The sequence below is a fragment of the Sinohyriopsis cumingii genome, unplaced genomic scaffold (assembly GCF_028554795.1).
Source record: "Sinohyriopsis cumingii isolate HCF-2022 unplaced genomic scaffold, ASM2855479v2 utg000160l, whole genome shotgun sequence".
NCBI classification, from domain to species: Eukaryota; Metazoa; Mollusca; class Bivalvia; order Unionida; family Unionidae; genus Sinohyriopsis; species Sinohyriopsis cumingii.
In genome coordinates, this window is record NW_028315873.1 from 8395567 (window position 1) to 8423418 (window position 27852).

The 27852-nt window shown below is 35.6% G+C and overlaps 1 protein-coding gene across 1 annotated transcript in view; it reads right to left on the reverse strand.

Annotated features, from left to right (window-relative positions):
• The window catches only part of LOC149774732 (uncharacterized), a 91103-nt gene that overhangs the window by 27544 nt on the left and 35707 nt on the right, over positions 1-27852 (reverse strand). The window contains exons 4-5 of the mRNA XM_089944993.1: positions 25028-25086; positions 12793-12952 (exon numbers count right to left, since the gene is read on the reverse strand). Coding sequence (XP_089801119.1) covers positions 12793-12952; positions 25028-25086 — 219 coding nt within the window. The remainder of the gene's footprint in view (positions 1-12792; positions 12953-25027; positions 25087-27852) is intronic.

The following is a 27852-nucleotide window of genomic DNA, read 5'->3' on the forward strand; positions in this document are numbered from 1 at the left end:
ACTGACTGGCAAGGCAAATGAATTGCATTATTATACAATGATTTTAAATCTGAAAACATAAATGCTTATAGTAATTATGTTTCCTTCATGTATGTAAGAAAACTCTGGAATGTACAATTCGGAATAATGTTGTTAGTCTTTTGTTCTTTAAGAAACCTGTTTGAGCTAATCTTTCGTCTTACTGAGACATCTCCTTTAATCATTCATTAGATTGTAATTTTTGCTGTTCTATTCTGGAAAAAATATATGCCGTATTAACTGGGGGCGCTGTATTACAAACGTTTCAATACTGGCTGAATGAAAGCATGCATACATATCTTCGATTATTTAAATAATTAAATCAGTTTTAAAACACGGAAGTAAATATTTGTAAAATGCAGTGCCAAGTTAAAGTATCCTCTCTCTCTCTCTCTCTCTCCGCGATTATTTATGTACATTATATTTAGGAGGATAACAAAATAAAACAGATTATGCCAAACAATGAAAACAAATTTTAACTGGCCATGAAAAAATATTAATATTTATACTTAGTTGTAAAATAGAGAAATTCAATTATGCCAATAACTTGTTAGTTTCTTGTGCTCGGCGAAAGTGTCAAAAACTTTCCACAAGTATGCTAAGGCGGCCGACAATGTACCCAAAAATGGCTTGGTGGTCCGTATAGTATACCACGTTCAACACCTTTAAAATCACGCGATAAAAATGAAAATTAATACCAGTATTGATCATTGGAGAAGAGAAACTTAATCAAGCAACACTGTTTTATCTGCATTCAGCCCCGTTTAAAAAAGATCGCAGAATTTCCAGATGCTTTGATAGGATAAACATTTGCACCAATGTGTGCAGCCAAAATATTCTGCAGATTTTTGCATGCTTTAAGAAAAAGGAATGGACTTATTACGTTAATTAAACCTGGACGACGTTTTATTTTTCTTTTTAATGGCAGTGTGAATTTTTGTTAATTCTTTATAGCACATAAATGCTATTATACAGTGAAAACAATACAATTACTCTAATTATTTGTGTTTGGTTAATTTTTTGCCCGGATATACTTTGCTCATGTAGTTTTTAAGGTAGGAAAAAGATTAAGCTTAGGGAGGGAGCGGTGGATATGACAATACTGTATATTTGACCTTGTAAATTAATGGGTAAAATACTACCACTACCTTGGGTACGAAACGACCAGTACATCGGGTACGAAACGACTAGCACCTCGGGTACGAAATGACTAGCACCTTGGTTACGAAACAACCAGCACCTTGGGTACAAAACGACAAATTTCCACTGGGTACGAGACGACTTGGGTACGGAATGACCATGAGCCACATAAAAAGCACGGAACCAGACTAATTAATACCGCACAAGCCTGTTACCTGGTCTAATGATAGGATCTGGCATCCCTATTAATCACTGTATCGCGAGAACAGACACCACTGACATATAAGTAATCATTCGTTACAACGACCGATTGATTAGTAATGATTGTTCTGATCAAAAACCAACATAAAACGAATATTTAAAAAAGGGGTTGTTGCTACTGATGATAGATGCTACAATCCGTAAACCAGGCTAATGTACATGTCATGAATCGCCGTTGAAGTGCCAAAGTTGATGTTATGGTTGCGTATCTTGTTTGTTTTTAGACTAAATCCGTATTGTTGGGGGTGAATAAGGCCATTGTCTACTAAACCAGCAGAAGAGAATCTTTTGCGGGTTTCGAATGATAGTGTTCAAGGCTTGTGATGTTGGTTTTATTACTCACCCACCCACAGGGGCTCGTTACAAAGAAAATCAAGGGATGGGGGGTTCTAATCTGTAATAATATAACACAAGGGAAGACACCGGTCCGCACCATTCGGCAGTTCCAACACTGCTATTTTATCCTAATTGCGTCTGCTAATTTCCAACTTAGGCCAGTCGTAATCAAGAATAGTTCAATTTTCAAAACAACTCGACACACTTCGTTCAATTTGTGATATAATGGAGAAAATGCAATAATTGTTCGCCGATCTTGACGTCTGGACATTAACCCTACTCACAGTGCAATTTTGCATTCGGACAATCTTGGATTTCACCATTGACCGAAAGGTAAGATCCGAACAAACTTACCTTTCGGTCAATGGTGAAATTCAAGATTGTCCGATTGCAAAATTGCACTGTGAGTAGGGTTAATGTCCAGACGTCAAGATCGGCGAACAAGTATTGCATTTTCTCCATTATATCACAAATTGAACGAAGTGTGTAGAGCTGTTTTGAAAATTGAACTATTCTTGATTACGACTGGCCTAAGTTGGAAATTAGCAGACGCAATTAGGATAAAATAGCAGTGTTGGAACTGCCGAGGGGTGCGGACCGGTGTCTTCCCTTGTGTTATATTATTACAGGTTAGAACCCCCATCCCTTGATTTTCTTTGTAACGAGCCCCTGTGCACCCACCCATGCCACCCCCAGATGTTAAGTGATTACATCCCAATCACAAAGCTGTCATCTATTCAAGTTAGTGTGACTTGAGTTGCACACTTTTCTTATACTAGAGTTACTCCCTGTGTGTCATCTTTGAATGAAACCATTGACTTTTGTCCCTTAGTAAATGGTTCTGTTTCTGGATGAGATAATTGTTTCTTTTTATTTCATTGTTAGATATGCAATGTACGTGTATAGATTTTTCATATTTTCTCACAGCCCAGACAAAACTGTCTTCACGTTCGACATTACAAATGAGTGCTAAAAATGTTAACACCTAGATCCTTAATAACAATGAATGAACCACCAACTAAAAAGAGAAAATTGTATGGTTGGAGGAAAAAAAAATATTGTAACTAGAACAAGTGAAAAAAGCAGACCACTCGCAAAAAAGCAGTTTAAACGTAGACCAAACAAATTTAGATTGTTGTAAAGGAAAATGAGTAAGTCAGAAAGGATTTCATATGCTAAAATATGTGATTTATTGCTACATAATTTTGCGTTTAGATGAATGCATACAATATTTTAGGAAGAATTATTAATAATAAATAGAATATATATATATATATATATATGATTGCAGTTATTTTTCTTGAAATTGCTCTGAAACTGGACCTTGAAAACTGGTCTTTTTGTACAAACCTGCTATGAGAGACCACCTGTCTTAAGAGACCGCATTTTGTTGCCAGAAGGGGTGGCCTCTCATAACAGGCTTTACTGCATATATATATATATATATATATATATATATATATATATATATATATATATATATATATATACATAGATAGATCGATATACGTGTATGAACGCGTTGGGGTGAGGTAATTGATCCCCGCCATGCTCATTTTGTTGTTGAGGGGTAAACCACTGCGACTTGGCAGTCATGTATTGTGCAGTTCTGCCTTGTATGGTATGGTTTGCATTACTGATGGACATTTGAAAAGCCAATGCATAACTACCATCCAAGGAAAGAATGAGATGTTAGAGTGATTTGTGATTTACAATAAACAGCGTGTGCACCCCCAAACCAGTTCAAACAACGTAGCCCATGATATGTGGAAAATGTGTGTGTGTGTGTGTGTGTGTGTGTGTGTGTGTGTGTGTGTGATTTGGATTCTTCACGTAGCTTTAACAATTTTTCAGTCATATCGCTACGATGTCTACAGTGTAACAGTTTATAGTGATGTCTAGCACTGGGACATCATGCCACAGACATGTAGCATGATGTCCCACCCAGTCACATTATCCCGACACCAGGCCGACCGGTCCTAGCAATAACCTCTTAATGATGAGCACCAAGCGAGGCAGCTGTTAGTACCATTTTTGTCAGTCTTTGGTAAGACTTGGCCCAGGATGGAATCCACACTCTAACCGCTAGGCTACCAGAGTGGCCTCTGTGGAAAGTAAACCACAGACTCTTTTAGGAACCTTGTTTTAATTTAATACCATAATCTGACAAACTTATCATTGATTTGACAATAGGCGCATATTTTGGATTCTCATCAACAACATAACTTTTCTAAAACTGAAATCGAAGCATGTGATTACTCCTTATCAGTAGACGCTGTCAAGAACACACTTATGAAACTGAACATACAGTTTTCAACCAGCCAAATTCTGAATCAGTACACCATACAACATGTATGCAGTATGGGACTGATCATTTGCCTGGGCCTGGGGCTGGGATTTTTTTTTTTTTTTTTGCAGATATGAATATGTTATCTTCACTGCGAGATAACTCTTTTCAGAAGCAAAGTGAGCAAACAGCAATGTATTGTTTTCTACAAATCATACCTAGGTAATTGTTTTCAAACTTTTGAAATGAATCCCAAACCCCTCCCTCTTTTGAAAATTAAAGGGTATGTCCTCACTTCAGTGGATGTTCTACAGAAATGCAAAGAATATCCATTGTCAATATTTGGCTTTGGAAAGGTGACAGTTACATAAAGTCGTCTGACTTGAAGCATTGTATTTAACAGCCCTTTTTATAACCCATCAACTGTAACATTGGGAGTATGTTAATCGTCCAGCATCAAAATGAATTAAATTTATTGCTGAAATAAATGATGGGTGAAATTGTCATGGTTCTAGGACTGATCCCCTCTTCTATCTCTCTCAGAGACAATAAACAGATAAAGTAGCAATACAAACTTTTCCGAATGATAAAATCCTCGTACCATCAATTACAACATGCTCACTTGCATTCAATTGGGTTAGTATAAACCATACGATTTTCAAGACTATCAGATCTCAGTATCCAAAATCTCTCTCTTGTAAAGAAAATACTGTGTTTAGTTAAATTATTAATAGAAAAATATGTGTAGCTATAGAAGCTATTGTGTTGTGGTGTCATTGTCAATATTAACATTCTAGTGTTCATGTTTCATGCAACTGCCAGTCTGAACCTGCCTTGACTTCAAGTGTTGCTTTGCCATACAACCATTAGCCAATCCACATGTTTGGTGGTTGTAGTTGTAGGGTTTAACGTAATTTTTCAGCACAAGATAGGCTATAAATGAACCAGGACATACCCAAGAAAGAACCACCGATCCACGAGAAGCTACTGGCATGTTTTCTCATGTACCCACAATGGCTGAGCCCGAGACTCGAACCCACGCAGACAAAGGTGAGACATCAGAGATCCGTAACGGTGAGCGCTGTAGACCACTCGGCCACTCTGTGCTCCCCCCACGTGTGTCAAACCAGTCTGATCATGACTTGACTTCAACTGTTGCTGTGCCATAAAACCACAAGCCAGTCCAGATGTATGTCAAACCAGTCTGAACATGACTTGAAGTGTTGCTGTGCCATACAACCACAAAAGAATCCAAATGTATGTCAAACCCATCTGACCATGCCTTGACTTCAAGTGTTGCTGTGCTATACAACCACAATGCAAAACTAAATGTATACTCAAATCTCATCCAATATCCTGGATTGCTGTATATTCCTTTAATCCTGTTTTATTGAAAATAGGCAGTCATCTAGTCTGACTTTAGCAATTCTTCATGCAGGCCTTTCTCTCACTCTCATTCTCTAATGTGCACATTCTCTCTATTATCATATTGTTGAGAAATTGCACGCCCACGCGTTTCACCCCAACATTAATATTTGTATTGCGATGTTTTCTCTCCTCCTTTGTTATTCTCACAAGTTACTTTGTCACCTTTTCCCAAGCATAGTTATATTAGAGGAATGACATCAACTTTTAGATGTAAACTCAGTGTTCTGCAACACATTTTTTACCAATTAATTGCACCCTATTCCTCCCAATGTTGTGATACTGAGCTTATGATTTAAATTTGTAATGTGTTACTATATCAATATACATTCTAAATCTTCTCCATGCTCATCCCACACTCGTGTTCTTTAGAGAAATGATAATAAGGTGACGTGCATTTTACACCCCTCTTCATTGACTGCATGAACGTACAAACAGACATTAGAAATGTACATAATGCTTTTCACTAATTCATACCATTGATGTTCTTTCTAAAAGATTATGTTTCATACAAGTACACTGTGACCCCGCTATAGCACGCTCCGTCATAACACAAATTTGGATATAACACGTTCGTGGTGTGGCTCCTGATGTTTCATATACATGTATTTTTCTCATAAACGAAAAAAATAATCTTTCTTAAAAGTACATACAAAAATATAAAAAGTTTATTATCATTTTGGGGGAAGAGATCACGTATGAATACTAGATGACGATCGTGGCGTGGTGCCTGAAATTTTATATGTATTTTTCGCGTTCATGGAAAAATCGTTTTTTCTTCTTAATAGGATGAAAAATAACGTATAAAAAGTTTATTCTTGGATCGTGTAGGGCTTTGCCAATGCCGCAAACTTGGACTTGTTTAGTTTTGGGCGGCAAAATATACCTTCTGACAATTATTTTTATTGCCGACATTGTTGTCTGTTTAAACTTGCATATACAACCATTGATATGGAGTGGAGAAATACAGAGGCCCCGTGAAAGGAACCTGCAAACTTGATATAAAACGCATTGAAATTTATATATCGTTAGATAAACAAATTCTTTGTTCATAATGACAAACCGTCTAAACAGTGAATTGTTATATCATAATCCGTTTATCTTGATATCTAGTATGCAGTACTGTATGTTGTGAGATTTTCGCTTTTTTGTTTTTGACCCTTTGTTAAATTTCTAACGCATACGTGGAAGGCAGCATCACTACGCTACCACAAATGTAAAAATAAAAAAAATAAAAACATTGGTCTATTCAATAGGCAGGGAAGAACAGTAACTGGAAGAGACCAAACGACAGCTAATGCCTTTCTAAAAATGTACCTTGATGAAATAGTTTGCTTTAATTTCAAAGGAAATAGATTACCTTTGAAGCACCAATTGTTATGAAAACGTATTAAACAAATGGAAAAAAAATATATCTCAATCATGCAATACAATTGTTTGATGTTACATGCACAAAAAGAAACGGGCATTTATTTGGTTCTCCGAAGCTGCTCTTTAGCGGTGACTTCAATAACGCATGCACCCCTCATCAAAGAAAGCAGACTACGATCTTCAATAGAAACAAAGAACCTTTCTTCAAAGGAGGTCAGTACCAAACTTAAATAAAAGCAATGGACTTGGATGGATTTTTGTATTTCAAACATGACTGGAACACTCTAACTGTGCCATGAAAGTTTCCATTATTGCAGGGACAAAAGTTTATGTATATGAATGCTACCAATGGCGGCTTAAAACGCAAACGAACATTTACTGACTTGGGACGGACTGAAACGTAAATCATGTTCTTCGTCATTCGTTATGTGATTTGCTCTGTTTTTCCACTGAATTCAGACCTATATGACCTGTGACAAAATTATTGAATATTTTAAATCTCCTTGTGTGCATATTTTCAATGGAATCACCTTCATTGTGGGTTCAATGTATGTGACGAGATTCGCGGGTGAGCACAAGGTGTTGATACTCCATTCATACTATACATTAGACACGTATATACAAACATTATATATGTATATGTACCAACTCACGGTTCTCTAAATAAGTAAAATATTATATATGCCTTCTCTGTTTTCACTACAGGTGTATATTCTATTTAATATGCATCGATTTAATATGGTAACTGAAGATGAAGCACATATTTTACCGCCCCATTTATTACCTTCCCACCCTCACATACACACACACACACACAAAGTGTTTGGGGTACATGCATCATTTTCTTCAGCTAACTGACCTAGTTGCTTATAACACGGTCGGGTTCTATAGCTCCTAATTACCGTGTTATAGCTGGGTCACACTGCATTTGTTGTACTGGTTATAAATCTCATGCAAGTACATGTAGTGGTAATTAATTCAATACTGGTGGCTGTTGTAGTGGTTATTAACTGAATACAGGTGGCTGTTTTAGTGGTTATTAACTGAATAAATGTGGCTGTTGTAGTGGTTATTAATTGAATACTGGTGGCTGTTGAAGTGGCTATTAATTGAATACAGGTGGTTGTTGTGGTTATTAACTGAATACAGGTGGCTGTTTTAGTGGTTATTAACTGAATACAGGTGGCTGTTTTAGTGGTTATTAACTGAATAAAGGTGGCTGTTGTAGTGGTTATTAATTGAATACTGGTGGCTGTTGAAGTGGCTATTAATTGAATACAGGTGGTTGTTGTGGTTTCTAACTGAATACAGGTGGCTGTTGTAGTGGTTATTAATTGAATACTAGTGGCTGTTGTAGTGGATATTAATTGAATACAGGTGGTTGTTGTGGTTTTTAATTTAATACATAGGTGGCTGTTGTAGTGATTATTGATTGAATACAGGTGGCTGTTGTAGTGGATGTTGATTGAATACAGCTAGTTGTTGTGGCTTTAATTGAATACAGGTGGCTGTTGTAGTGGATATTGATTGAATACAGGTGGTTGTTGTGGCTTTAATTGAATATAGGTGGCTGTTGTAGTGGTTTTTAACTGAATACAGGTGGCTGTTGTAGTCGTTATGAATTTAATAAAAGTCCTTGTCATACTGGTTATTAATTTCATACAAGTGCTTGTTGGACTGGTTCTCTATTGAGCATAAGTGTTTGTTGTACTAGTTCTTAATTGATTGCAAGTGTGTTTTGTACTGACTATTAATTTCATACCAGAGCTTGTTGTATTGAGTATTAATTTCATATCAGTGCTTGTTGTACTGGGTATAAATTTCACACATTGCTCGTTGTACTGAGTATTAATTTCATACCAGTGCTTGTTGTACTGATTATTAATTTCAAACCAGTGCTCGTTGTACTGAGTATTAATTTCACACAGTGCTCGTTGTACTGAGTATTAATTTCATACCAGTGCTTGTTGTACTGATTATTAATTTCAAACCAGTGCTCGTTGTACTGAATATTAATTTCATATCAGTGCTTGTTGTACTGAGTATTAATTTCATACAGTGCTCGTTGTACTGTGTATCAATTTCATAGCAGAGCTTCTTGTACTGAGTATTAATTTCATACCAGTGCTTGTTGTACTGATTATTAATTTCAAACCAGTGCTCCTTGTACTGAGTATTAATTTCATACAGTGCTCGTTGTATTGAGTATTAATTTCATATCAGTGCTTGTTGTACTGGGTATTAATTTCATACCAGTGCTTTTGTACTCATTATTAATTTCAAACCAGTGCTCGTTGTACTGAGTATTAATTTCATACCAGTGCTCGTTGTACCGAGTATTAATTTCATATTAGTGCTTGTTGTACTGAGTATTAATTTCATATCAGTGCTTGTTGTACTGAGTATTAATTTCATATTAGTGCTCGTTGTACTGAGTATTAATGTCATATCAGTGCTTGTTATACTGAGTATTGATTTCATACCAGTGCTTGTTGTACTGATTATTAATTTCATACAAGTGCTCGTTGTACTGAGTATTAATTTCATACCAGTGCTCGTTGTACTGAGTATTAATTTCATACCAGTGCTCGTTGTACTGAGTATTAATTTCAAACCAGTGCTTGTTGTACTGATTATTAATTTCATACAAGTGCTCGTTGTACTGAGTGTTAATTTCATACCAGTGCTCATTGTACTGACTATTAATTTCAAACCAGTGCTTGTTGTACTGAGTATTAATTTCAAACCAGTGCTTGTTGTACTGATTATTAATTTCAAACCAGTGCTCGTTGTACTGAGTATTAATTTCTAACCAATGCTCGTTGTACTGAGTATTAATTTCGTACCAGTGCTTGTTGTACTGATTATTAATTTCAAACCAGTGCTTGTTGTACTGATTATTAATTTCAAACCAGTGCTCGTTGTACTGAGTAGTAATTTCATACAGTGCTTTTTGTACTGATTATTGATTTCAAACCAGTGCTCGTTGTACTGAGTATTAATTTCATATCAGTGCTTGTTGTACTGATTATTAATTTCAAACCAGTGCTCGCTGTACTGAGTATTAATTTCATACCAGTGCTCGTTGTACTGAGTATTAATTTCATATCAGTGCTTGTTGTACTGATTATTAATTTCAAACCAGTGGTCGTTGTACTGAGTATTAATTTCATATTAGTGCTTGTTGTACTGAGTATTAATTTCATATCAGTGCTTGTTGTACTGAGTATTAATTTCATATTAATGCTCGTTGTACTGAGTATTAATGTCATATCAGTGCTTGTTATACTGAGTATTAATTTCATACCAGTGCTCGTTGTACTGAATATTAATTTCATACCAGTGCTCGTTGTACTGACTATTAATTTCAAACCAGTGCTTGTTGTACTGAGTATTAATTTCAAACCAGTGCTTGTTGTACTGATTATTAATTTCAAACCAGTGCTCGTTGTACTGAGTATTAATTTCTAACCAATGCTCGTTGTACTGAGTATTAATTTCATACCAGTGCTTGTTGTACTGAGTATTAATTTCAAACCAGTGCTTGTTGTACTGATTATTAATTTCAAACCAGTGCTCGTTGTACTGAGTAGTAATTTCATACAGTGCTTTTTGTACTGATTATTAATTTCAAACCAGTGCTCGTTGTACTGAGTATTAATTTCAAACCAGTGCTTGTTGTACTGAGTATTAATTTCAAACCAGTGCTCGTTGTACTGAGTATTAATTTCTAACCAGTGCTCGTTGTACTGACTATTAATTTCAAACCAGTGCTTGTTGTACTGATTATTAATTTCGAACCAGTGCTTGCTGTACTGAGTATTAATTTCATACCAGTGCTCGTTGTACTGAGTATTAATTTCATATCAGTGCTTGTTGTACTGATTATTAATTTCAAACCAGTGGTCGTTGTACTGAGTATTAATTTCATATTAGTGCTTGTTGTACTGAGTATTAATTTCATATCAGTGCTTGTTGTACTGAGTATTAATTTCATATTAGTGCTCGTTGTACTGAGTATTAATGTCATATCAATGCTTGTTATACTGAGTATTGATTTCATACCAGTGCTTGTTGTACTGATTATCAATTTCCTACCAGTGCTCGTTGTACTGAGTATTAATTTCATACCAGTGCTCGTTGTACTGAATATTAATTTCATACCAGTGCTCGTTGTACTGAGTATTAATTTCAAACCAGTGCTCGTTGTACTGAGTGTTAATTTCATACCAGTGCTTTTTGTACTGAGTATTAATTTCAAACCAGTGCTTGTTGTACTGAGTATTAATTTCAAACCAGTGCTCGTTGTACTGAGTATTAATTTCTAACCAGTGCTCGTTGTACTGACTATTAATTTCAAACCAGTGCTCGTTGTACTGATTATTAATTTCGAACCAGTGCTCGTTGTACTGACTATTAATTTCAAACCAGTGCTTGTTGTACTGAGTATTAATTTCAAACCAGTGCTCGTTGTACTGATTATTAATTTCAAACCAGTGCTGGTTGTACTGAGTATTAATTTCATATTAGTACTTGTTGTACTGATTATTAATTTCAAACCAGTGGTCGTTGTACTGAGTATTAATTTCAAACCAATGCTCGTTGTACTGAGTATTAATTTCATACCAGTGCTTGTTGTACTGAGTATTAATTTCAAACCAGTGCTTGTTGTACTGATTATTAATTTCAAACCAGTGCTCGTTGTACTGAGTATTAATTTTATACAGTGCTTTTTGTACTGATTATTAATTTCAAACCAGTGCTCGTTGTACTGAGTATTAATTTCATATCAGTGCTTGTTGTACTGATTATTAATTTCAAACCAGTGCTCGCTGTACTGAGTATTAATTTCATACCAGTGCTCGTTGTACTGAGTATTAATTTCATATCAGTGCTTGTTGTACTGATTATTAATTTCAAACCAGTGCTTGTTGTACTGATTATTAATTTCAAACCAGTGCTCGTTGTACTGATTATTAATTTCATACCAGTGCTTGTTGTACTGAGTATTAATTTCAAACCAGTCCTCGTTGTACTGGGTATTAATTTCATAGCAGAGCATGTTGTACTGGGTGTTAATTTCATATCAGAGTTTGTTGTACTGATTATTAATTTCAAACCAGTGCTCGTTGTACTGATTATTAATTTCATACCAGTGCTTGTTGTACTGATTATTAATTTCATACCAGTTGTGTTGCACTGATTATTAATTTCACACCAGAGCTTGTACTGGGAATTAATTTCATACCAGTTTTGTTGTACTGGGTATTAATTTCATACCAGAGCAGGTTGTAGTACTTGTTATTTGAATATAAATATTTGTTGTAGCGGTTATTAATGGAACATAAGTTTTTGTTGTACTAGTTATTAATTTTATACAAGTGCTTGTCATAGTGGTTATTAATTTCATACAAGTGCTTTTTGTACTGATTGGCTACTTTTTTAATTGTTTTTCTTTATATAATAATAATAATAAATCTCATTCAAGAGAAATACTATCGGGATAGCAAGAATTTGATGGCCATATTGGCTATATCTGTAAACCTGGACTAAAATGTCATGTACAAGGAAGATGGTCACCCAGGAATATTTTTCAATTTTGGGTGATTGTGTAGCTAATGTATTTCACAAGTAAGCTTGCATGAAATTTTCCATTTTAAAGATGTTGTCAATGATGAAAGATGAAAGTTTTGAGAAAATAACTGCAACTGCAAAATGAAATACAAAATGTTTTTGTCTGTAATGTATCACCTAAATGACCCTGGCCATTCTCATAATTTTTACATGTGCATCTTTCAGCATTATTTACCCTTGGAGTATTAACCCATGAATTTAATTAATGACAGAATTCTGAATTTGGCAAAGTCACAAGAATTCTTCCAAAAGACAACAAAGTTAACATTAGCTACATCATTCTAACTTTGTAATTTTCGACTCTTATACATTTAAAGTACCTGATGTTCCAAAGCTCATGCCACTACCAGCACTGTTAAAGCTGTATCCCATTGCATTTGTAGCCGGTGTGGTTCCAAACAGAGTACTACGAATCTTTTGTGGTTTGCCCTTCTTGTCTTCTAGTGTCAGTTTTGCTACATCTTCTACCAATCTATATCCCTAAAGAAAGAGAATTTCATCTTTTAAATGTCTGACTTCCTAAGTAATCCATTCACAACATCTAACAGGCATGATGCTTGGATCTTAATCCGTGCTATATTACAATTAATTAATTCCATTATATTTCATGTTCCTGTATTCGCAAGATTGACATTTATTGTTTGCTTGTGTAATTGCGTTTCATAGGTGGGGTGGAGATAAATAAAATCTTTTAATACAGAAAACAAAGGGAATGTCACTTGATTTTGCTACCAGATAGTCTTTATCGTGTCTTATGCTTTGTGTAGGTTTATGCCTTGTTTAATAATGTTGAACAAAATAAACTCCACTACCACGTTCGTATCATGGTTTGTGTCTTATACCTTGGTTAAAAACATGGAAAGAAAATAAGACTACACCACTGCATTCTTGAAATAAAAATATCTCATCAAGGCCTGCATGTTAGCAGAGGTTCTGCTTAGATCAAATATAAATCAGTGCACAGGAGAGTACTTATTATTTATTTGGGTATCGCTATTCTATGCATGTGTGCTGACTTATTCTGACATAAACCATCTGACACAGAAAGAATTACATGATAGTTTATTTTATAAGACATTGTCTTTATTATGGCAGGTGCCTTTTGAAACCTTATATATTGTCAGCAGTTCAGTATATAAGTTACAACATTATTGGTTGACAGTCAGCAGTTCAGTATATAAGATACAACATGATTGGTTGACAGTCAGCAGTTCAGTATATAAGTTACAACATGATCAGTTAACAGTCAGCTGATCCGGGAAAATTGGAACTCTATAAGATAAGATAAGAATTCTTTATTTCAGACTACAAAGTCCATATCTCTAAATTAAAATATATTTATAACGTAAAAACATTGTAAACATAAAAGAACATATATATCATACATACAGGTATGCAAATCCATCTATAACAATTAATTTTGCTGATCAGAGATACTATACAGACCAATACCTGCAAGAGTAGTATTTACATCACTGATCATAAATGAACCAATGCCTAGAAGTATTCATGAGTATTTATAACAAAATCATATACAAAGAGTACTTGAACATTTACATCAGAGATCATATAGAATACTTAAGTATTTCAATAATTGCATCGTAGATCATGTGCAGACCAATGTGTACATGTGTACTTGAGTATTTACAAAGATCACATACGGATTAATTGTGTACATGAGTACTTGAGTATTTACATCAGAGATCATATACAGAACAATGCCTACAACAGTACCTGTGAATTTATGCTAGAGCTGATGCACAGATTAGTATCTACAGTAGTATGTGAGCATTTACATCAGAGATCATATACTTACCAATAACTGCAAGAGTATTTGAGGATTTATTATGATTTAGATATTGTTGAGCTCTATTATGTACTTGAAGACTATTACAAACTCAGTTTTGTTGATTTATATTGCCTAGTATCAATTTGTCTAACCAAATTGTTCAGATTGGGGAAAAAAGTTGCTTAAGCTCCGAGTAAATATTTTTCCCTCGATCATCTCCAATATTCTTCAGCAATGACGCCATGTTCAAATTAAATGCAGTGGTGGACATATTGTAAGTCAGACTGGCACCATTTGGGATTTTCCCTGCCATGGAGAAACATTCCAGTGATACATTCTTCCTGTCTGGAACTTCACTGCAGCAACTGAAAGGGCACTTGCTTGTTCATTGACTGCATGAAAACAAACATTCAGATAATATCAGACAGACAATAAAAATGCCCAGAATGCGAGGGAGAAAATCTATGAAGACCAAATTTATACTGAAAAATTAAAATAATATAGCATTTTTTCCAGTCAATTACAGTCTACCATGACCATCAACAATAATAAGTATTATTTCAGACATAATTGATAAATATATTAAATTAGCCTCTATCAATTGATCCAAAATTATGATGGAAACCAGGTTTCATCCAAACTATATAACCTAAAGAGAAAATACCTTCTGTGGTTGAAACTAACTGAAACAAACTCCAGTCGAGAAAATGGCAAAAATCATGGCATAGAAACGAATAAGAAAATTTAGTTCTTTAGTACTTTTGTAAAAATAATCTAATTTCACTAAATTCATTTTAATGTAAAAAGTGATGTATGTAATACATGCTAACATTATCTAGTTTCTGTCATCTCTGATACTTGTTAGCAAAACAAAAGTTTCAAATTAGTCACTGTGGCAGTCATACTGGATTAAAGATCAGTTCCATTATTCAAGAGAAAATGAACAATAACTCCAAAACTTAGAGAGCTGAGCAATCTGCTGACACATCTTAATGTCATAGCATTTACCAAGTTTCATGGCATTCAAGCAAACATTGAGATAAGACAGGCCACACTAATAACTCAAGATTTTAAGCTACATGACGAAAACGGCAATAACTCTTATAAATATGACAGGAGCGGGGTTCTGTTGATGTTTAGGTGATAATCGTAATAACTAACAGGTTTCATGATGATACATCAACAAGAGGTCCAAGCTAATATAAACTTAGTTACCAAGGTAGAGACAAATCCAGCTGGAATTCAGTCTCCAGGACAAATTAGACAATCATATAAAAGAACACCTAATTAATATCTACTAATAATCTCATAATAAAACACCTCGAGCATCTGTCTAAAATAAGAAAATTCAACATCTTCCTAATATAAGACTACTCATCAAGTATGAATATAATTTGATCAGACATAATTATTCATGTTTTGACAATCTCAGCCAGTGGCACTGAAGGTCGGATCAATAATCTCCAAGAACTTTACCGCATTATCCTATTCAAACAAGTTCATGATAAAACAGGTCAACTGACCAAGCTTGATCAAAATCCTACCAAATATACAGTACCTAGAGTGGTAAACATAAACCCACAGCCAATCAGATGCAAGTTCACCTTGTAAATATGCTGAAGTCCTACTCATAATAAAGTCATGATCAACAATCTTCATGATATTAGTCCATTTACCAATTTAAAAAAACAACACATTATGGTGTCATAAACTTATGTACAGAACTTGAGAAAAATATGATCTGAATTTGAGTTAAGTGTTGACAAGTTTAGCCAATCATATGCACACTCACCTCGATAATAACAATGGAGCCTGTCCATATTTGTACTGACCCAAGATATTGATGATCTAAGCATATTTACCAAATCTGATTAAAACTGGATTATAAATGCAGTCTATAAAATAGTAACAATCTCAGCCAGTCAAATGCTTTTGTTCTGTGTTTTGTATGATTGGTTCGAATGGTACTTGCACAGTAATGGCTATATCATGCAAAGAAAATGTGAGTTAGTACAGTGTGAACCCGCTATAACATGGTAGTTGGTAACCATAAAACCCGACAGCGTTATATACCGAACCGTGTTATATGCAATCAAGTCATTTAGCTGAAGAAAATGTACCCCCAACAAAAACAAAAAAATTGTGGTTGGTGTAATAAATGCAGGCAGTAAAACACGTGGTTCGTCAGCACAGTTACCGTCTTGAATTGAATGATATTAACGAGAAATAAACCTGTAGTGATAACAGAGAAGACATAATATAATAGTTTACTTTATTTAGAGAACCATGAATTGGTATATGTACGTGAATCCTGTTTATATATAAATTTCTAATGTATAGCATGAATAGTATCAAGACCGTGTACTCACCTGCGAACCTCATCATATACATTGAATCCACAATACAAGTGATTCCATCAAAAATATGCACACACAGCAATAAAATATTAATTTATTTTGTAACAGGTCATATTGGTCTGAATTCAATAAAAGAACATAGCACAATGACGTAACGAATGACGAAACACAAGTACGTTCCAAGTCGTTAAAAGTTAGTTTGCGTTTTAAGCCGCCGTTGGCATAAACATTTTCCCTACAAAAAGGAAACTTTCACAGCACAGATAATGTGTTCCAGTCACGTTGGAAAAGACAAAAATCCATCAGATTCCATCACTTTTCTTTAAGTTTGGTACTGACTTCCCTTGCTGTTATTGAAAGATTGTAGTCGGCTTTCTTTGATGAAGGGTGCATGCGTTATTGAAGTCACCGCTAAAGGACAGCTTTGCAGAACCAAACGAATGCCCATTTCTGATTGTGACGGCAACATCAAATAATTGTATTGAATGATTGAGACTGGCATTTTTTTCCATTTGCTGAGCACGTTTTCATAACAGTCGGTGCTTCAAAGGTAATCTGTTTCCTTTGAAATTTCAGCAAACTATTTTATCTGGGTACATTTTTAAAAAGGAATTGGCCGTCGTTTAGATTATTCTAGTTACTGTCCCTCCATGCCTACTGAATAAATCAATAAGGTGTAATTTTTTTTCCTTTATGGTAGCAGCGTAATGCTGCCTTCCACCCATGCTGAAGATCCGATGAAAGATGAATTACGAGACAGTGCCTCGTCCGTTTGGTATCCGTTACTAGAAATGTCAACAACAAAAAATCGGATATTTCATAACATACAGAACTCGTGCTTGATGTCAGGATAAGCGGATTATGATATAACAATGCGCTGTTTAGATGGTTTGTCAGAATAGACAAAGAATTTGTTTATGTAGCAATTGACAAATTGCAGTGCATTTTATATCCAGTTTGTGTCTTCCTTTCATAGGGCCTCTGAATTTCTGCACTCCAAAGCAATGGTTCTGTATAAAGGTTTAAACAGCCAACAATGTCGCCAACAAATAAAAGAAACCACATGTTTTGCATCCAATAAAGAAACACAATCCAAGTGTGTGACATTGGCGAAGAACTACGCGATCCCAGAATAAACTTTTTTTGCGTTTTTTCTTCTCACTTTTAAGAAGAAGAAAAAAAATACTTTTTCGTGTACGAGAAAAATACATATAAAATTTCAGGAGCCAAGCCACGATCGTCTTGTATTATTCATACGCGATCTCTTCCCCAGAATGAGCAGCAACTTCTTACGGGTTTTTTTTTTCGTACTTTTTAAGAATTTTTTTTTTTTGTGCACAAGAAAATTACATGTATATGACATTTCGGGAGCCATGCCAGGACCGCGTTATATCCGATTCACCAATGCATCCAAGCTAGGCCGTCGTCGGCAGTGGACAAGTATTAGTTATGTGTCCAATGCATTTCCAACTGAGTTACTATGGTTCCCCAAATCACGTGCAAGATAGCATCATTTACATCCCACACGTTATAGAAATCATATGAGTATATAAGCTTATATTCATCGTTTTCAAAATCAAATCAAAATATGCATTCCAGATTAGCAACAACCTCAGCAAGATCACCTCATTAATATGCATCCATCTTTTTCTAATTGTCAATACTGTCCTAATGGTATAAACCATTACTCCAGTTCTGATCTGAATGTAAGATCACAGATATGACTTCCAACACAATAATCATCCACTCCACTCATCTGACTTGTTCAAGACCTTGGAGACTGAGTTACATATACCAAGTCTGGATAAGTAACCATACATACCAAGTCTGGAAATGTAACCATATATACCAAGCCTGGAAATGTAATATATACAAAGTCTGCATGTTGTTGTTGTTGTTGTTGTGGGGTTTAACGCCATTTTTCAGCACATGATAGGCTATGCATGACGACCAGTATTAATGGTGGAGGAAGAACCCGGGAAAACCCTGAGAAGAACAACCGACCCACGAGAAGCTACTGGCAAGCTTTCTCGCATACCCACTTTGGCCGAATCCTGGAGTCGAACCCACGCAGACAGAGGTGAGATGGCAGTGATCCGTAACGGAGAGCGCTTTAGACCACTCGGCCACTCGGGGCCCCATACAAAGTATGGAAATGTAATCATAAATACCAAGTATGAAAATGTAATCATATGTACCAAGTCTGGAAATGTAATTATATATATCAAGTCTGGAAATGTAACCATATATACCAAGTCTAGAAATAATAATAATAATAATAATAATAATAATAATAATAATAATGAGGACTTTGTATAGCGCCTAATCTTTAGAAGCTCTAAGCGACAACACCTATAAGAAAAAAAACCATATATTGATATGATTACAAAAACAAACACCATAAAATTAGAAAACATTAAAAAACATGCTGAGAATATTTAAAGTAGGAAACATTATTAGGTCATTAAGTTTGTTCTTGCAGTCGAAATAAGTGAGTTTTGAGAGCCCTCTTGAATGTCATCACTGTGTCTTTGTGTCTAAGTTCAGTGGGCAATACATTCCACATTACTGGGCACTGGTATGCAAAAGAACGCTGTCCCTGTGACTTTGTTTTCATAATGGGAGTAATGAGTATACGATTGTCAGAAGAGGAACGTAAGTATCTTGCTGGTGTGTACACATGGGTGAGGTCGGATAGGTATGTTGAAGTAGAGTCCGACAGTAAAACGTAGCACATAGAACAAATTTTGTGTTTGATTCTGGATCGAATGGATAGCCAGTGTAGGGTACAGAACAGCGGGGAGGTATGCTCTGATAGTGGTACTCTACGTATGATCCGAGCAGCTGTGTTTTGAACTTTTTGAAGTTGCTGGAGCAGATATTGAGATGAACCAGACAGAAATGAGTAACAATCGCCCAATCTTGAAAGTACTAATGAACACACAAGTGTTTTAGGGGCATCATCTGAAAGATATTTGCGAATTAAGCTGATGCGTCTCAGCTCAAGATATGCAGCCTTGCATATGTTCATGACATGTTGGTGCAATGTGAGAGTACTGTCCAGATTAACACCTAGATTTCGTACTGATTGTGTGAATTTAATGCTGGTGTTGCTCATATTTATTGTCTGAGGATGTGAATGAGAAAGTCTTTGTGTTGTGATCAGAATGGCCTCAGTTTTATCATCATTCATCTGCAGCTTATTACATGTCATCCATGATTTCGCATCAGAAATGCACCTCTCTACACCTTGGATGGTAGCATCAACTTCAGTTGGGTGGCTAGATTTATGTATTTGGGTGTCATCAGCGTACAGTTGGTGAGACACTGGATACTGTTCTATGACACTTGAGAGCGACTAAGTGTACAGAATGAAGAAAACAGGTCCTACAACAGACCCCTGTGGAAGACCACAACATAGATCAACTGGACTGGAGTGTATTCCATTTGCAGATACAATATGTGTCCTGTTGACCAAGTAGGGCTTGAACCACAATAAGGCTGTATCACGAATGCCAAATACATGCTGGAGACGGTGAAGTAATATATACTAGTCTATTGTGTCAAATGCTGCAGACAAATCAAGGAGGGCGAGGACTAATCTTTCCGCTATCCAACGCAGAGAGAATATCATTAACTACTTTTAGAAGAGTAGTTTCAGTACTGTGGCAAGTGCGATATGCAGATTGTACATTGATAAAAAGACTATTTGAATTTAGATGATATACAAACTGTGATAGAACAACCTTTTCTAAGATTTATTTTTATATGAATGGGAGATTAGAAACTGGGCGGTAGTTCTTTAAATCGTTATGGTCTAGTGTTGGTTTCTTCAGCAGAGGATTTACAGTGGCAGTTTTGAAAAATGATGCGAATTACACGGATGAGAGAGAGGTATTAATAACATCAGTTAGTGAAGGCAATACTGGATCTAAGCACTCAAGCAGTAGTGATGATGGAATTGGATGAAGTTCACATGACTTTGGTGCACTCTTCATCAGGATTGTACGTACGAAATCCATAGAGAGAGAGGTTCAAATGTTGCTAATGGTTGCCGCTCAAATTCTGTATCACAACTAAATGGTGACGATGAGTCAATTTAAATTGTGGTGTTAACCTTATCTCTAATGGTTTGTACTTTGTTACGGAAGAAATTTGCAAACATGTCCGGAAGGTCGACAGAAGATAATGTAGTTGGAAGTGGCGTAGATCTGTTCCTTGTCATTAGCTTGTTAGTAATCTCGAAGAGCTCTTTGCAGCTGTAAATTTCCATGGTCTTAGTAGTGTAGTGGGCTGATTTCGCTGCATGGACTATATTTGTGACATTCGTCTGAGAGGCTTCATAGATTTGCTTTTAGCAGTGCGAAACTGGTCCCTAACACTGCTGTACCATAGATAACACTTTTTAATTGATACTCTGCACTTGGTAGCTGGGGCATATTTGTCAAGCAACGAATGCATGCAGTTATTTAGTTGTTCTGCGGTAGGAGGTAAGCAAGTTGTTAAGTTAGCTTGGATATCGTGCATTAGTTTGGTTGTATTTATCATACCGAGGTTTCTCTTAGTAGCAGATAAAGGTGGAGGGTTAGGGACTGATACGTCAAGATGGCATATAATGCAGAGGTGATTTGATGCAAGGTCATAGGATACCAGGGAGGACAATAGAATGTTATCATCAGGTCTATGAAGAATCCAGTCTAAAATGTGACCGTGTTTATGGGTGGGTTGGTTAACTGACTATTTCAGGTTGAACACAGTAATGTAATCTATGAGTTTTGATGTATTTGGGTTTCTGGGACAGTCAAAGTGAAAGTTGAAATCTCCAAGAATAACCAGGTTGCCACCTATCGAATTTCCATAGTCCAGGAGATTCGGAAACTGCTACAAAAAGAGAGAGTCAGCCAGCTTGTTTTTTCTACTTGGAGGACGGCGGTATAGGTCGAAAAAATGGACTGACCTTTGCTCCAGTGTGTGTGGTTTGGACTAGTTCAAACGATGTGTGGTCGAAATTGAATGTTGTGGTGTGGTTAAGACGTTTTATCATGGTGTTCTTTGTGATGACAGCTATTCCACTCCGCGAGAATTACGGGGTAACGACTTGATGGAGTAACCAGTGGGCGTTAGATCCGCACACTTGGGCTCATCGCCTGATGTTTTTAGCCATGTTTCTGTCAGGAAAAATAGGTCACAATTCTGGTCGTTGATAAAATTAACTATTTATGTGCGCTTTTCCGGTGGTCCTACTGACTGGGTATTGAATAATGCAATACGCATAGGTATCTCCTGGATAGTTGACACAAAGGTTGACGAATCAATAGGGATTTTAATTAGATTATCTAAATTAACGGTCGATTTGTTTTTAAATTGTTGAGCCGAAATAAAGGAGATAACTGGAATTCTTCTTCCTGGTCTACGCCGGCCAGCTTTGATACAACGTAATCATATATACCAAGTCTGGAAATATAATCATATTATACCAAGTCTAGAAATGTAATCATATTATACCAAGTCTGGAAATGTAATCATAAATACCAAGTCTGGAAATGTAATCGTATCATACCAAGTCTGGAAATGTAATCATAAATACCAAGTCTGGATATGTAATCATATTATACCAAGTCTGGAAACGTAATCATAAATACCAAGTCTGGAAATGTAATCATATTATACCAAGTCTGGAAATGTAATCATATTATACCAAGTCTGGATATGTAATCATATGTACCAAGTCTGGACATGTAATTATATGTATCAAGTATGGACATGTAATCATATTATACCAAGTCTGGAAATGTAATCATATTATACCCAGTCTGGAAATGTAATAATATTATACCAGGTCTGGAAATGTAATCACATTATACCAAGTCTGGAAATGTAATCATATATACCAAGTCTGGAAATGTAATCATTCAAACCAAGTCTGGAAATGGAATCATTCAAACCCAGTCTGGAAATGTAATCATATTATACCAAGTCTGGATATGTCATCATATTATAACAAGTCTGGAAATGCAATCATATTATACCAAGTCTGGAAATGTAATCATTTATACCAAGTCTGGAAATGTAATCATATGTAACAAGTCTGGAAATGTAATCATATATAACAAGCCTGGATATTTAATCATATAATACCAAGTCTGGAAATATAATCATATATACCAAGACTGGAAATGTAATCATATGTAACAAGACTGGAAATGTAATCATATATAACAAGCCTGGATATTTAATCATATTATACCAAGTCTGGAAATATAATCATGTATACCAAGACTGGAAATGTAATCATATATAACAAGCCTGGATATTTAATCATATTATACCAAGTCTGGAAATATAATCATATATACCAAGACTGGAAATGTAATCACATATACCAAGACTGGAAATGTGATCATATAACTGTATGTTTTTTCTATATAGGATGGTTTGTCGATAAATTTTTCCAATTGTACATTAGAACTCTGCATTGATTTACTCCGAAAAAAAAGACATAATCCCGTGAATCAAAGATATAAATCCTTGTTACAATTCACTGTTTCAATTACACCTATTAATGTATCTGTAGAAGAGCAGTAAATAAAATATCCACACAAAAACTTTAAAACACTCATCGGAAATAAGGAAGAGTTAATCTGCGTTTAAAAGTCCATATATTGGTGCAAACAACAGTCAAATGTATAGTCAAAAGTTTACACTTCTTACGTTGGTAATCATATCTATTAAAACAACATATCTAGTGTTTGAGAAATTATGGATTTGTTTTATGGTGTGCCGATTTTGGTCAAAAAGTTCGCATGCATTTGTAGTGTAATATATTTTCGAGCTTTCACAATGATATCAGTTCCAGCTCTGATTTCTTGTGTGACCTACTAAATTTCAGACAATCCGCATCAGCTAAAATTCTCACTTTGAACACTTTTCTATTTCCAGTAATCTGATGTCATAGCTTTAAAATAAAATGCCATCACTATCGTCAGCCAGTAGGTATGCTTTGTCGTTGCCGAACGAGTCATCTATGATTAACCGGGCCGGGATTCAGTCCTTTTTAAAGGAAGTGTCTATTTGCATGGCCACCGTGTGGCTGCTATTGCAAAGACTACCCGCGCGGCGATAAGTAAGTGCATTAGGGACGATTCCAAAATATTCCGATTCAAATCGGATTGCGAACTTGTTTCAGCAGCATACAGAGTCCAAACTATGACGGAATGTCTTGTCCAGGACATAATCTGATAATTAAGCTCAGTAAAGTCAAAGAATGTTAATGATATCATGTGAAAGGGGCGCTATGCATGGGTTCTTCCTTACCTGAAAAACATGCCAACCCCATTATTTGATAACTGTGTATGGTAGAAAACTCAAGCTTATGTGCAGATATGTTTACTTCTTTTATTGACAACAGCTTTGCCCTTCGCGTTTTGGGGGCACAAAACCAACAGGAATATTCCTTATTCCAAGTGCAAGCTAGCCACCATGTTTGGTGTCTTTACATGCTGGAGAACTTTAATGATAAAATGACCATTTTCGTTCTTTAAATTCAAGTGGAGATGTCCTTTTGTGCTTTATGGGCCTGATATTAATAGGCTTGTGTCGTATAATGAAACACTTACAACTTAACTATTTTGTAACATTGCATGATGGGTAGCTGTACTTGGTGGACTAGTTCACTAACATGATTGTGTCAGATGAAGGAATGGCTGGGGAGACAGACACACGGATTGATGTATACCTCCACCATAAAGGAGGATGTAGAAAAAAAATTAAACCAACAGTTCACTTGGAGGTGGAGTTAAACTTACAACATATAAAAATAAAGTGATATAAGTATGTGAGACACTGGGGCCCCGAGTGGTCGAGTGGTCTAAAGCGCTCACCGTTCCGGATCACTGCCATCTCACATCTGTCTGCGTGGGTTTGAATCCAAGCCTCGGCTATCATGGGTACGTGGGAAAGCCTGCTAGTAGCTTCTCGTGGATCGGTGGTTCTTCCCTGGGTTTTCCAGGTTTCTTCTTCCACCAGTTAAACTGGCTGCCATGTATAGCCTATCTAGTGCTGCAAAATGGCGTTAAATCCTAGAACAACAACAATATATGAGACATACAATTATTTTTTTCAACTAAAACATAATACTGTGTTTTCGTGATTTTATGTAAAATAATAATATTCAAGTTTATGTTTTAAAAAAACAAATGCAGTTAAAACTATCATCTGCAAGGCAAGGGGTAAATACAGTGGTAAAATATCTAGAATAACTTCACAACCTATGCAGACATGTAAGTATTGATACATGTTTTTAATTTGTCAAAAATGTCAATACCTTTACATGTGTACCAAAAGGCACTTGGTCAGCATTGCCTTTCCAAAACCTTATTTCCCCACAATCATGACCCTAATGTTTTGTACCTTATCCTTTTGATCCTTCCTGTCCACATTGGTCCTGACCTTGGCAGAAATGGCAGGTCCTAAAATAAAATGATGATAATGCTATATATTATATGATTTTACAACAATAGGAATTTCACTGAATGCAAAAATATAATGAGACGACATTAACTGGAAATTCCTGACTCGGGTACACTAGTGATCATGTATATGGGTGGGTTGGTTAACTGACTGTTTCAGGTTGAAAACATTAATGGAATCCATGAGTTTTGATGTGTTTGGGTTTCCGGGGCAGTCAAAGTGAAAGTTGAAATCTCCAAGAATAATCAGTTTGCCACCTATCGAATTTGTATACTAAAGGAGATTCGGAAACTGCTCCAAAAAAGAAAGATTCAGTAAGCTTTCTTTTTTACTAGCAGGAGGGCGGTATAGTCAATTCTCAGAATGTATTCATGTATTCATGTGACCCTGGGTCAACGAATCCAAAACGAGGCTAAGCTTCATTGTACCTCGCAACCATGGCTGCTACAGCTGATACTGGCAAGGGGAAAAAATCGTGACAAATATTGTTGTTTTCCGTTGTGCAATGGCAATGCTAAAATTCACATAGATTTAAGCTTCCACCATATTCCATCAATGAAGAAGATGGAACTTCGTAGAAAATGGATTGTTGCAATACGTCGTGATGAGGGGCCGAATTTTAAGATAAGTAACTGAAAGAATGTTGATGTAATAAAGAGAAATCAAAACGCAAAATAGGTTCTGTCGAGGAAGCAAATGCGTGTATGTATGTGATTTTATAATGTTAGGTTTCAGAAAATGTAACCGCTAGTCCCATTCCACAAAACGGGGTCATCGAAATATCTGCGTACCTCCACGCAGCGTATTCTTATCATCGATTATGAACTGATGTACGAGTAGTAATTGCAGAAAAAGTGAACTATATCATCTCGTTGAAAAAGTCATAGAAACAGTAAAATGAAAATGACAACGATAGAGAAGAGAGACGGCACCAGTAAAATGAAAACGATGAGAGGACAAGTGAATACAATTACGAGAGAGAGAGAGAGAGAGAGAGAGAACGCGACTGGATAAAATTAATGAAACTGTTGATAAAACCTATTGATATGTGTAAACGTAAGGAAAAATGCACACTTAAATCACGGGCCGTTGAAATTCTCTCATTGTAGTAGGTTAAGTCTGAGAATTCCCCCCCAAAGGGAAACAATTATATATATATATATATATGATTTTTTCCTCCCTTTTTTCGTGCATATTCCGGCATTTTGTTTACTACAGTGATATAATTTCAATGGCCTGTGTTGAAATAATTGTTTGATTTTTTGACAACTAATTATTGCAACTAACTCATGGATTACTTTACATTTTGGAGACACCCGTGATGAAATTCCCAACGAATGCAAAAGAAAAATCTGGCAAACAGCTCAGATCGTTACTCGATGTACAGTAGGACGCCATATTTGTTCTCGATCGGCCTAGCTTAGCCTCGTTTTCGCGAGACATTAATATTCATGAGGATCTCATTAAGAATGGTCTATAGGCAGAAAAAACGGACTGACCGCTGCTCCAGTGTTAGTGTGGTTTGGACTAGTTCAAACGATATTTGGTGGAATTTGAATGTTGTTGTATGGTTAAGACGTTTGATCATGGTGTTCTTTGTGATGACAGCAAGTCTAATTAATTGTTCTCTGGTTTCAGTTAATGTGTTCTTCATAGATCGCCAGAAATTTGCCCCTTCATATATATATATATATATATATATATATATATATATATATATATATATATATGCAATAAACTGATAATGAACAGTGCAAAACTGGTACAGTAGAACCTGTCTTGAAAGATTACCCCTTCTGCCATAAAGCAATGATCTCTCAAGACAGATCATAACATTACATAATAAATATGTGTATGGAGATTCTGGCCTCTCAAAACATGTGGTCTCTCATCGCAGTAGTCGCTCATGACAGATTTTACTGTATCTAACTAGCTTGAGTGACTTTGACTCTTAATAAGTCTTATTCAAAGGCAAATACGAAACAGACAAGACAAATAAACATATATATATATATATATATATATATATATATATATATATATATATATATATTTCTCGCTGACAGAATTACTAATTCATACACATGAAACCACATGCAGTGTAATCTATATACAGCAATATTTTCACATTCTTTCCTTTCTGTCCACTTTTTGCCTGAGTTTACCAATATGATATTTTATACTTGTTATTGTTTACATTTATATGGAGGGTTTAGCATTCGTTTCTTTTCAGCTCATTTCACTAGTTCAATACCCATGCAAGGTTCATATGGATTCATTGGATGCAAAGGTAAAAAGAAAGAAGGAGGGTAAAAAAGACAGATTCCCTTTTAGCAAATTCTTTTCTCCAAATCAATGAAAATATGAGAAAGCAATGAATGGAAACAGAATACAATTAATAGAATGGAAGAAAGGAATGAATGGAAATGAGAGAAGAAAATAAACAAAAATGGGAGAAAGCTATGAATTGAAATAGATGAAAGCAATGAATGGAAATGGGGGAAATCAATGAATGGAAATTGGAAAATGTCAATGAATTGAAATGAGAGAAACCAGTGGAAATGGTAGAAAGCAATACATGGAAATAGAATACAATTAACTGAATGGAAGAGAGAAATGAACGGAAATGGGACAAAAGAACAGAAATGGGAGAAAGCTATGACTGGAAATGGAAAAAATGAATGCCTGGAAATGGGAAAATATTTATGACTCGAAATGGGAGAAAGCAGTGCAAATGGGATAATGTAATGAATGAAAATGAAAGA